The following is a 13612-nucleotide window of genomic DNA, read 5'->3' on the forward strand; positions in this document are numbered from 1 at the left end:
GTCTTCTGCCAAAAAGAAAAAGCAACATCAAAAAGCTACTGCTACTCAGTGATATGGAGCTCCGGTTACAGTTGGTTAAGAGCTAAGCTAAAAGAGACTCTTTCAGCTATGTCCGATGCTTGCACGATGCTTTTTGATCTCAGCAGGACAATGGAAAGGCTTATACAGAGAGGCGTTGCATTAAGCCGATGCTGTAGCTGCATACTGACACATTTACTGCTTTGGTGGACAATGGTGCCCACATGACAACCTATACTTTACACAGACAGTATATATGCAGTAATGCTGAAGGGTAACATTAGCTGCTGAGTGTGAGCTGTTTGCTGTGATATTAAGAGGCATGAAGTCTCTCACCTCTTGCCTAATCTGCAACTTTCAGGCATGTACTTGCTGAGCACGTAACTTACATATTCAACCCCCTCTCCGAACAATTAAGCAGTTTTCTGCGGGAACACAAGTGCTATTTTTGGAAAATTAGCATAAAGTTAAACTTTTCTCAACTCCCTGTTGTTGTGCTGCGCGTTGCTGTTCAGCATCTTTGCCCCGCTGATGCCAGAGCCTCGTTATGTAAAAGGTTTCTGATCAAAATGACTGTATCCCCAAACTTCGTGCAAAGACAATGGAGAGGAAGCACTGAGGGGACTGTGGTGATCACATACAGGTGCTCCTCAGATACTTCAGGTGTACTGTGCTTATTCCCGTCTAGTGAAGGGCTCATTGTATGAGTGGAATATGGTCTCAATAAAAATGTAAAATGCAAGTGGCCTTCAAAAATGTCCCGAGGCACACTGTTGGGTTTGTGCCTTCATTTCATATGGCATAATGTATTTAAAATCTGCAAGCGCCAAGTTTAAAGATACAATGAAATATGTTTTATTAATGCAGGAAACAATATGTGTATTATTGTGAAATGGGTTCCAAGCAGTGATGAACAGACAGGTAACTTTTACCAAACTGAGAAGTAATCTCTGCTCTATGAAGTGTTTCATTGTCTTTCAGCTTATTGTTTTGGTTCAACCTATGAGAGTTGTTTTCAGACATAGCAGGCAGCTGTTTTCCACAAACAAAGCTCCCATAAAACCCTGAAGGGACTCAGCTGAAGTCCTTAAGATGTCATAATACTGCAACTTTGATATAATACCTTAAAAAATATCAATATTGGACACCCTATTTATTATCTCTGGTAAAATTACGACAACATTGGGGACATAAAATTTGAGATGTGATGAGCACAACAGCATCTATGTTTGTTCACCTCGGGTGGAGATGGGACTATGTAGAATCAGAATCAGAATCAGATTCTGATTCTGATTCACATAAGCACCGCTGTAGTGCCTACATAGTTACATCTCCTCCCGAGGTGAACAGCGGTGCTTATGTGAACAAATGAGATCAAAAACACAGGGAGTACTGGAGTAATGGTACTGCAAAAAGGTCCTGTAACGGATATTTATAATATTAAGTATCGATATTACTGTTGACAGCACTAGTTAGCAACTCTCTAGTGAAAACAGTGCCACATTTACGTTAAGGATTAAGAGGATTTTTCCTGGGCTGATTGATAAAAACACCAGTTGTCGACTATTCTGATTGTCATTTTTCAAACAAATCTGAGGATTTGCTTATTTTTTTGGACATTTTTGATAGTAAATGAAGAGTCTTAGGTTTTTTGACAGTTGGTTGAACAAAAGAAGCAATTTGAAGATGTCACTTTGGACTAGGGGAAATTGAGAAGAGCAACTTCTGACGATTTTCAGCCTAACAATCAAAATCCTAAAAATCGTTGGCAGATTGGTCAATAATAAAAACGATTGTTAGTTACAGCCCAGTTAAAGGTAGTTATTTCCTTTAAGAGATGGTGGAGACCAAAACAAAGCTTAAAGGGTGAGGAGATACTGGACTCTCATTTCCCAGTGGGACAGAACTGCTCCAATAAGATGATAAACTGGCAAACTTTGTGTTTCTGCTTCCCCCAAACTACTAGAAAATCAATTAACAGTGTTTCCAATTTCATTATTACAGAGCTTTTACCGTTTAACATAATCATTTTGGGGTACCAGATGTGCTCTTTACTAACTAACCACACAGTCATATTCATGCAACTTTTCATAGAACTAGCAATATGTGAATGTTTAACGGGAGCTAGCATAGGGGCAATTTGTGATAAAAAAAAATAGAACAAGTTCAGTCAGCCTCACAAAACAAATATTACATTTCCCTTCTTTCTTTAACAGACTTTGTGCTTTCATGTTAATGTACCAACAAGTCCGTACATGGCGGCTGGTTGCCAAAAGCCTCAGACGGAGTCAATAACTTAAGTCCAGTTCCCTTGGCCTGTCTTTACGACTGATAAAACCTCTGTCTTCTTGACCCAGTCTCTCATTGCATTACCAGAGAACTGGTCAGAGATCCAGGCCCGGTAATAAATGAGGGAGACTGGGAGAGTGGAGTCGAGGCTCCGCTCATCTAAGGACCCTGCTGTCATCAATCAGTGGCTCCAGATCTGGCAATCCCATCAGCCACCTGGGCTGCAGTCCGGATCCCAACACCCGCGGTTTACCAATTAATTTTCTGATAGGGTTCAAGGGCAGACCAAGGGAGTTGGGAAAGGCCGAGCAGGGGGTCCATCTAGGCCGCAGTCCAACACACACACACACACACACACATACCTATACAACTTATGAACACAGGCAAGCGTTTAGACACATAAAAATACCTTCATTCTCATTACAATGCACAATTTCCTCTGACTAGTTCTATCTCTCTTTCTGTTGCTGAACTAACAGAAGTAATTAAGATCTTACACACACCCACACGCTGCTTGCCCTCTTGACCTTCACTGAAGGGTTTGACTACTTTACAGCTCTCCGAAGACGCCGTGGGTTGCTAGGGGAGGACGGGGAGGGGCTGACCAATTAAACACGAGCGTACCAGAATGCAGCAGAAGGAAACTCATTTAGCAGATGAGTGGTTTTTGAGAGCACGCGGCTCCTATGAGAAGTGAGAGGTGAGAGGCAGACAGCGCCGGCGGGGATAGCGAGCTTCCTGTATGCAACAGCGGTGAACAAGCAAGCCAATCATAACACAGACTCCTGAAAAACAAGTAACATGTTGTCACGAAGATAATGGCTCAACCGGCTACTGTAGCTTGGTAAATCTGGGTTGGAAGCATTCATAATGGGAAAAAGCGTCTAGAAACATACTTGCAGTGGGTGTGCAGGCCTCTGGAACAAATTACTGTTCATTTTGAGGCTCCATTTACTTTAAAGTCCTCTCTTAAAACACCCATTGTTGCACTTTTCTTCATTAAGAAAGCGTCTTACCTGTGACATATTTTCCACAGTAGGTCAGAATTCTAATAAAACATTCACAGCCTTTCCAAAAAGCAGAAAAGGCCACATATCCCCTTTAAATGAGGTGAGAAACATTCTCAGAGAGGCCTATAAGAGCAAAGTTCTATATTGGTTTTCTTTCAACCTTAATGCAACCTCTTCCGTCGTTCTGGGGGTGGAAACGGGCATAGCGAAAAAACGGATGCGTAGAAACAGCATTTTAATACCCTCACACATGAATCCCACATGTAGCACTGTTAAATCGTACGGGATCATTATGATGTCTGAATTCAGCCCGTCAGCTGGCCAACAGCTTGCACTCTTGGCTACTCTGCGCCGGCTCACACATGTGGCTTTCTCAACAAGGGCTCCAAATACGTTCCGTACGCTTAGTGTCAGCGCAACTTAAGTTTCCTGCGTAAGGATGTGGGCAAAGACTTGGCTGGCCTCATATCTGGCTCCAAGTGAGAGCTGGAATGAAGTGCAGGCTTCTATTTAGCAACCTATTCATGGCGGCGCTGAAGTTTGGAGTAAACATCTCTAGAATCTGTAATTCCTAAAAAGGCTCCTCTACATTCTCTTCAAGTGTCTCTACATGTTTTATTTCTCATTTGAAACCCTGCCTCGAGGCGAAACGTGGCTCTTCTTCGATGGTTGTTCTTTAAACGGATCATTATTGGAAGTCTTTTGCATAAATGTGCATGCAAAACTGAATAAGTTTCTACAAATGAGTTTCACCTCACAGATCCACAGCTCAGGCTGACATTCTTGAATTCAGATGTGAAGACAAAGTGAACAACTGCGCTGTTTGATTTCAATACCATATGCTAAAACAGTTCAGATCAAAGCTATGAATACTCTGGCGCTCAAAAAAGAAAATAATCAAATAATGTCCTTTAAAATCCCCCAACTGAAAAGACTGACTGGCCTCCAGGTTTGAGATTTACAGTCAAAGCGTTCCAATCGAAGAAAAGGAGTTTGTACGACTTTTCTCACATTCATAGTGAGGAGAAGGGGGTGAGGTAACAGCTGTGCAATAAAAGACGTGTGGCCTCATAAGTTAACATTAAATTTGAGTCTGTATTCTCTCTTTCTAATCTCTTTCCCCTCTACCGCCTGACTTTTTCCATTCACTTCAACTGTGTCCTTTGGCATCGGTGACGGACCGCAGACCTTTCCGAGATGCCTGCGTTTTGCTCACTGCAGGATTTAATGTCTATATCCTGCCTAAAGCAGCTAAAGACAGAGCCTTTAACTAATTGAGAGTGAAGCTGGTGATGTAACGTGAACTATGGGGGGCCGCAGAGGGACTATCAAAGCGGCAGGACTAAAAATCAATCGCTGGCCGCTCTCCTCCATGGTCTGTGACACCAGTGGCCTCAACACGTCTCAGATAATGTCAACATGTGAGAGAGAATAGGAGGATTTTTGAGTATGTGTGTGGAAAGAAACATGCAGAAGGAAAAAATCATTGAAAGGGGTCTATGTGTTGGTCTTACTGTGTAAAGGTGAAGGGATCACAGTCTGTCTTGGCCATTTTGTGTCAATCTGTGTTCTCAAATTCATGAGTTAAACTAATCGCAATGTTCTCTAAAGCAATTTTCTTATGTAATGTTAGCCACTCTTTTTAAATCGACTGGTTAACTGTGCAGACGATGTCTGAAAAGATGTTTTGGTTTAGACAACAATTGGATTATATTCATATTCATTTTTCTAACCATCGACTAATCAATAATTAAAATTTCACCTTGATTCTAATGCTGAGTTTGACACCAAGCACAGAGTGCCTGGTAATCTTTAAAATACCTCCTAGCTCCACTCTATTAAATATCCATAATCTATTGTTCACCCTAAATCTTCTAGAATCAGGATAATCATCTTGCTGGTGACTAAAACTTGGATTGCCCTTTATTACCCGCTATGAAGAGATTACACGTACATTTTTTAACCCTATCCGTTTGTTGGTTGATTGGTTGGTTGGTTCGTGAGCAGGATTACCCAAAAACTAGATAATAACAAGCCACGCGGCTGCTAAGCAGGCGACCACAGTTTGACATCTGTGGGGAGATTTCCAGGCGCTTTCGTGCCGACCAAAATGTGTACACTATTTTAAGACAAACTATGATTTTTTTTTTTTTCTTAACCCTAACCAAATGGTTTTTGTGCCTGAACCCAAACAGATCACAAGCACATTGTGATGAGACAGAAATAAAAAAAGAATATTTAAAAGAAACGTGAAATAGCAACATGAAGAAGAGTTAAGTTTGTCTGTGGTTTTTCAGAAACATACTTAGCTCACAATTATTGTGCCGATTGGGTTGATTTATTCTTACTTTCTTAATTTCTGGGAATAATGCATGGATTTGATTAAAAAAAAAATCATTCTTATTTTGGGTGGCTGGTATCCATGAGTACAATTTGATGTAATTATGTTTGGTTAGAGATTTAGATTGATACAGGGCACTGACTTTGATACTGGATTATAGATATAGGCTTGATTGAATTAAAGGGGGGAGGTGTGCTGAGGTATGCTCTCTACTGAGTAACATTCTAGTTAAACATTATTCATCTGCCAGTGTTTCAATGCCAATGAGGTTTATAAGATCCTATGACATCAATGTCACTTCATAAAATGATGTTTCAGAAAATTGGCCTCATTTTAGCATTTTAAAAGTTGCTGTGAGATTTCTACATATTGGCAAATAAGTCTTCAATTCCACCGAAGCCCTTAACTCAATATCACATTTTTGGGTCCATAGGGGGCCTGAAGTCTCTCACTAGCCATAAAATGTTTTTTTCTATCACGTTTCTTTATTGTGCTACTGTTGTGGCTCTGACTATCTTGTCTGCAAAGCACTATGTAAAGATGGTTTTGGAAAGTGCCAAAATAATCAACTTTACTTGCTTACTTGATCAGAAAGATGATGAATGTATCATTTCTAATTTTTACAATACATATTACATTTTGCACAGGGCAGGATGGTTTCCTACCACAGTCTGGATGTTGTTTCGATTGCTTGTCTGCCCTAAATATCCACAACTTTCTTTGGCATGAAAATGGTCCAACGTACCGATACTGAATGTCCACTTAACTCAATTTCAGTATTGACAGCTCCGTTAGCCTCAAAAACCCATTTGAAGCCAAAGTGGTTTCTACACGGTAGGAACACAAATTTAGAGCAACATTTTTTAATTCAAATCACTCCCAGGATGTCTATTCTGAAAGCAGTGGAGTGGAAAACGGGAATAGAAAAGTACAAATACACTGTCAGGCAGAATAGAAACTCTGGGAGCCATTACCTCGTCTGCATCCGTGGCTGTTAGCTGCATTATCTTGAAGCCATCTCCGACGTTCTCCTCAATGGTCACATCAAGAATATCATTAGGGAAAACAGGCGGGTTGTCATTGACGTCCTGCAGCGTGATCTCCACCTGCAGAAGAAGAATAAACACCACAGTTTCCGTTAAAGCTCTGCCAAACTCAGCCTGCTACAGCTGTTAGGAAAAAAAAAACACGTCCATCTTCTTGGATTTCAGATGATGAAAAAGCTGCAGAAGCAAGGGAAAGTTATCATTCTGTCACTCTAGAGAGGCTAGAGAGGGAAAGTGTGAAGTGTTGTAGTATAGGATGTACACTTGAAAGGTCAAAAAGTAAAGACACTGAATTATTGTTTTATTCAATTACCATATATTTAGATCTTGACCACAGCCTACCTTTCAAAGCCAAACAACGCAATGAATGAAATTATGAATTAAAACCAGATTATTTTGACATATGTTACACTGCATACAAATTAGTATGCAATACATATATTTATTTAACATGTTTTGGGATTAATGCCAATGTAAAATTACTTGAAAACAGAGGTAAAATTCAAACTGCAGTGACTGGACTCTTGCTAGCTAAAGACCACATACGCAGTTATCCCTGTTTTCTGTAATTGAAAACTCAATTTTGATGTTCAAACACCGTGGTAATTGAATTTATCAAATCGCATTAATAAAGTAGTAGCTAAACGTAATCATGTTGGAGAAAAGAGTAGGCCAATCACCAGACAAAAATTTAAATGTTAACTATCTGGCCTAGCTTGCCAGAGTAGCATTAATGCTAGGACTAATTGTGGCCTAGCTTAATCCCTTTTAAAACATTTGTTAAACCATAACTAATGATGATAGATAGATAGATAGATAGATAGATAGATAGATAGATAGATAGATAGATAGATAGAATTACTTTAATGATCCCAGACTGAGAAATTATTGAATTATTTATACCATAGACATGTGAAATATTGGAGGAAAAAATATAGATTTGGAAAAGCAGAAAATGGAAAATACCATACTGCAGTGGCAAGTTAGCTCTAGAATAGTGAGAAAGCCTTAGCTAAAGCTAATGTAGCCTAACCACTTTCCCTGCCTGTTTTTTGTAACTGTGTGATCAATTTTGATACAACTTCTTAGTAATTGAGTTGTTCAGCAACATTCATAAGATAGCAGTTAAATGTAAGCATGATATAAGAAGTGGCTTACCAGAGAAACTTAAATGTAACAAGCGTAGTGGAGTAGCAGTCATAGACTTCATGTGACTTGAGGTGGTTATGCCACTTTAAATCCCATATGAACGTATTTAATTAAAGAGTAATGTATTTAATTACCTCATTAATTGAGCAGACAGGAACGCTGAAGAATTAACAAGAACAGTTGTTTGTTGTGATATTGTCAGCGCTGTAGGTGGCAGCAACAGGAGTGTAACCGGCTACTGCTCAGATAGCTATACTACCCACAGGTTCAACCACCATATATATCTAGAGAGCTGTATGTGGGAACATGGTAGACCTCACTGTCATTGGAGCTCATGGAAAGCGTACAATATACAAATTGGCTTTAGGCTCTTTTCCATAGAGATTTACAGTGAATGTAACAGGAGAGCAAACTAACTGCAGCTAAGGGACTTTCACTTTCATGTCTAAGAAACCAAAATAAACAGACATTACTGTCAACCATAGACCCCCCATGTAGATAAACTTTGTCCCATGTAGTAGGGCATGCTCTGATAGTCTAAATTTAATACTGACGCAGCGGTGGTAAGAGTGAAACCTGCGATTAGATCAATTGTTTATATAAATTATGTGATTTCAAGTAAATCAAAGTGATGTTTAACTTTTCTTCATTTGGGGAAAAGACCATGGGAGCCCACTTAGGGACCCCCAACTGTTCCCCCAGCACAGTTGGAAAAACGTCCATCACCATCATAGCTTGCGGATAATATGCTATGTGGCCAAAAGTATGCGGACAGTTCTTTACAAAGGCTCTTTTATGCTTTGTTTTGCATGGTTTTGGATGGTTGGTCTCAATTAAGTGAAATTTGAGTGCGACAACATACAGGATTTGATGAAATAGTGTCCTGTTTAAACATGTCAAAGCCCTCGTCCACAAAGCCAGGTCCAAAAAGAAGTGACTTTTTCAGAGTTAGGTGATGAAGAAACTGATCTACAAAGAGCCCTGATATCAACCCAGCTCAACACCTTTCAGAAGTACTCGAACAAGGACAGCCCAGGCTTGACAACTGAACATCAGTGGCCACCCGCACAGATGTTTGACATGAAACACAAATAAAATAACAAGTATCTACAAGAACGATATGATTGAAATAGATTTAAAAAGCCATTTTCCAATGGGAATGAAACCAAAATAACAAATCCAATGTATAGCAGTCAGAGAAGAAGTGACACAGTCTGAGCCAATGTCTGAGGGAAAGTGGAAATCCTGGAGACAGTGAGAGTGAGACATTTATGGTTTCAGATGTTCTGCGTCTAGTATGGCAATATTACATTTCCACTCATATCCCACAACTTAAACTGCGATCCCCTCCGCCTCATCCACTAACCCAAATATGCATTTCAAAGCCAGTAAACACGGCTCGCTTTTGAATCATAACAGACATTTTGCTGCGCATTCTCTGTTTATTGACTCTATAAATATGGAAAAGCCGTGTTTAAATTCTCCAGTGATAGGATCTCCATTAATGTTGACAGTGATTATGGTAATTATTGTGCCAGGCATCGCGAGTTACCCCCACCTCTCTTTTCACAACTCCCTGAACCTCGCGCACAGATGAAGCCGTGTATTAGCGAGATGAAGTAGGAAATGGGAAAAGAACTGTTGTCAAAAGTCGACAATGGGTTCGGCTTTTTGAGGCAACAAGAGTTTCCCTGCGGGGATTTACAGAGCAGACAATAGGCCTCAAGGCCATATGACCACCGAGGTGGGGGGTCAGATACAGCCGCCTATTCATACGCGACTATTGACAGGAAAAACAGACCCACAAATCTGCTTTGCAACCAACAGTAGCAGGAAACTCTTTGTAAAGCCTGACTCCTTTAGGAAAAAAAAAAGAAAAAGAAAGAAAAAAACGAGTTCATTAAAGATGACCCAAAACAAAAAAGCTTGAGGGAGCCGTGGCTGAAATGGTGTCAGAGCCCGGCTGAATAAAATATGCTTCTTGCCGCCCGAGAAAGTCTGCGCAAGGTCACAATTACAACATATCTCATCACCGAGCGCTCATTCATCTGATCTGCTTGTGCCAGAGCGAGGATGTTGTCCACTTATTAAAGCCACTCTGAGCCGGTGTCTGTGCGTCTGCATGAGTGGAGATAATTACAGAAGAACAAGACAGATTATGTCCCGGGCACCAGCGAGGCAGAAGTCGCATAAACAAGCCACAGTGACAGCGGCTCTCGACTCAACTTGCGCCTGAGCCGAGGGACCGGGGCAAAGTCAACAAACAATGAATATTTATTTCCCGCCCTGTGTGTCCCGTTGATGTGTAAATAATGCAAGGCCCACTTCTGAGGAGTGAACTAATTAGGGTAGAAGTGCGGTTTTGAGAAATAATTACGCCTCACACTTCCACTTTGCATTACCCAGGTTCCCGTGGGACGGGAATATATCAAAGAGCTTTGGTGAAAAATTCATCGGAGGAAGAGGAAGCAAGGTCAGGATGGGGGAGGCTGAGAGGAGCGGGAGGAGAGGTTTTGTTCCCGTCTACCTGTCTGCGGCGGGCCCGGACGCTGCGGCCGAGGCAGGTGAAACACATTAGTTTACAAGTTAAAAGATTGTGTTTCACGAACTACTGTTTCAAGTTACAGGTGCTGCTAACTGGCTGCCAGGGTTTTATTATTTATGGGGCGGTATGAATGATTCACGCGTCAAGTGGTTCCTGAGCGCCGTCGATTATGAGACCTTAAGTGATGGAAGATATTTGTCCAAGAGGCTGAAACCGGAGCTTGTACTCGGCAGTGATAAATTCATCTCGGTGCAAAATTCCCAGAGCTTATATGATGTATGCAGGATTGACAGGTGGGATAATTTAGACATCCGAACTAATGTTATGTAATCTGGGCTCCTGTCTCACTCGCACATAGGATTTGAATATAAAGGCAGAAAGGCACATTTTGCAATGAATATGCAGCCATGCAGATAGTTCTGCTTTAATGTGCTGAGATTTCAAGATATTTCACATTCTTGTGGTGAACGGGGGAACGGATTTACATTTTTGTTGAACCCCAAGCATGGGAGGAAAGCATTGAACAGCAACTTGTATTTGAAGAGATTACGGCGGTTTTTATAATGACAAACCATGGTGACCCAATTCAGAATAGGTTTTATAGTCATAAAAAAGTCGAAGAAACACTTTTAAAATGAACTTTTCCGAACATTTTGACGCCCATTGCGGCATTAACTTACATTATCTTGAATAGCCAATTTAAAGAGATTTTAGAAACAAATATACATCCTTTGAAATCCTTTATAAGTTAGAGCAAAGAAAAGCTTTGAGGCAGAGTTGACGGGCTCACTGTTTTTACTTTCTTCTCAATTAAACAATAAACGTTTTAAATACTGCATCAGTGGGACAAAATCAGAAATGTCTGGAATGTCTGGAAATGACTGCTTTACAGAGCTTTCTGGTGCTACTTTCAACCAGAGAAAAGGTCTTCATGAAAACAGCTGGAGGGGACATCTGTTCTGATTATCAAGAGTGACCAAAAACATTGATTCTAAAAATAAATGTATTCTTTTTTTAATGCTATGAGGACAACAAATGAAATTCCTCTGACCTGCCCTATGTTGGAGCGGAGACAGAAGTTTCAAAAGCGTTGGCGGACAAAACCAAAACTATCTGCGTGGCCAGACCTAGCCGACAAATGTGTCCTTTTGCAGTTTTGTTGAACCGACCCTTAAGAGTCATCCAAGTGTCTCTGCATCATTCATTCACATTTTGTGATACTTACACGCCACATTTAGCCATCTTTTAAAAGACTTGCGCGAGGAAGCCAAGCAGACACCAGACATCAAAGTACAGACATTTTACCTCAAAAGTAACAGAATACAACTAAATACTTCTTCCATCCCAACACACTGTGATATCCAAAGTGAGAAATAACAGTTCTGGTTACAGCTGAAGGTAAAGGCATCACCTTGTGTCCGTGAGAGCAAACAACCGCTGCCGTTTTTTTCCCAGCATCGAAAAACGAAAAACGGGCGCGCGTTTTCGTTCGTTTCCCACTTAAAACGTCTCATACTTGCAGTTCTGCCAAGTCCTCTGCAGACAGACAGACGAGGAAAAGTCACTGCAGGAGCAAGAGATCTATTATTTGAGCACAATCCCATGTAGGCTGCGCACATATTTTGTCAGTTAACGACTAACCGGTAGAGGGTTTTCTGATTAATTAAGTGTGGAATGGTTTGCATTACAGATGAGTAATACAGTGCATGCTCGCTCCGTTGAACGCCACGGACCTCTGAGTTAAAAGGTTCAGATTCACATCATTAGCACAAACATTTCTTCCAGAGCAGACTTTGCCGAAAAAAAAAAATGTAACCTCTGAGTGCAACTGATGCAACAGTTGGCCTGTAAACGTTGAGCTCATCTGATCGTAAAAAAAAAAGAAAAAACTGGAGCAGGGTGCGCCTCCTGCAGGAAATAATCATTTCAAAATGATTGAATGTCTGATTAGATGCTGCTGACGAGTCGGGGTCAAGGGTTGGGGGAAGCACCGACTTCCAGCTCTCATTACACTTGGCCTCTGAGATTGAATGATTCCACTTTGCATCCATTTTTCGCTGATGACAAAAAAAAAAAAAAAAAAAAAAAAAAAAAACTGGGATCTCAAAGCAATTCCAAACATAACACTTCATTAAAGAGCCACAGCCAGAATCATACACTGTTAAAAGGAATGACTCAGGCTTTGGCGCAGTATAAACAGCTAAATGGCACAAAGGAATTTTTGCAATGCACACATTTCCCCATTTGCGGGGGACTAATAAAGGAATTCTGATTCTGATGGTGAAAAAAAAAAAGAGTCAACACTAAATGCCTTTTGATGTGTCATAAACAAATAACCAAACTAACCCAATCTGAGCTATAAGGCACTGTCTGTTTGCAATGGCACGATGGTTACCTGAGGTTACATTAGTCTAATGCCTCAGACATGTGTAAGGTGAGGACAGTGATCTCAGATGAGTCGGAGGCTGGTAAAGCTCGGGCTGGTTAGCAGAATATTCCAACAGAGGCAGAAAAATACAAATTCTCCAATTGCGGTCCGAGAGTCCAAACTTCAGACGGAGAGGTCACATCCCTTCCAACCTTCAAAGAACCGCGCCCGTGGCAGGGTCAGTGCGGACGTCCTCACTTCCCACAGTTGCTTCGACAAAACATTAAACTCCTAGGAGCTTCCAACAAACCTGCAGAACCTCCCTGCATATTGGAAAGTCATACTTTCCCCAAAGTCCTTGCTCTATTTAAGATCCACCGTCTTCTATGGAGTAATCCGTCATCCTCTAAACTTTGAAAAGGGTTTCCGACAGTCTAGAGAAAGCTCAGGCTCGCGTCTGTGTTCGCCTCGCTTAATCTGAAAACCGTATGGCGCGACGCAGGCACATCTGATGAATCCCCTGCCATGTGAGAAAAATCGTGAAAGTGGGACGCGGCTGATAAAACGCCACATCCAACTCTGGAGATATGCAGACAAAGAGCATCATTATTTCCCTTCATGTTCACTTCCTTCTCTAACTCTCCTTGTGGTTGTTTCAACTGTTTAGATAGAACGTCATGGACTCTTGGCTCCAGATTTATGGGGGGTAAGTACAAGTTTAAGGGTTCCGTGGGTCAAGGACAGCGGTAAAAGTGCCATCCCATCTCTGTCTTCCAACAACGAAAAAGGAAACACAAGTAAATACTTAAGGCGAGGTCAATCTGATCTCCTCCGTACGGCTTCTTT

General features: G+C 41.1%; 1 protein-coding gene across 2 annotated transcripts in view; it reads right to left on the reverse strand.

Moving 5' to 3' along the window:
- The window catches only part of fat4 (FAT atypical cadherin 4), a 118851-nt gene that overhangs the window by 52615 nt on the left and 52624 nt on the right, over positions 1–13612 (reverse strand). For both annotated transcript variants that reach the window (XM_030396499.1, XM_030396498.1), the window contains exon 2: positions 6633–6764. In XM_030396499.1, the coding sequence (XP_030252359.1) occupies positions 6633–6764 (132 nt within the window). The remainder of the gene's footprint in view (positions 1–6632; positions 6765–13612) is intronic.

The sequence above is a fragment of the Sparus aurata genome, chromosome 18 (genome assembly GCF_900880675.1).
Source record: "Sparus aurata chromosome 18, fSpaAur1.1, whole genome shotgun sequence".
NCBI classification, from domain to species: Eukaryota; Metazoa; Chordata; class Actinopteri; order Spariformes; family Sparidae; genus Sparus; species Sparus aurata.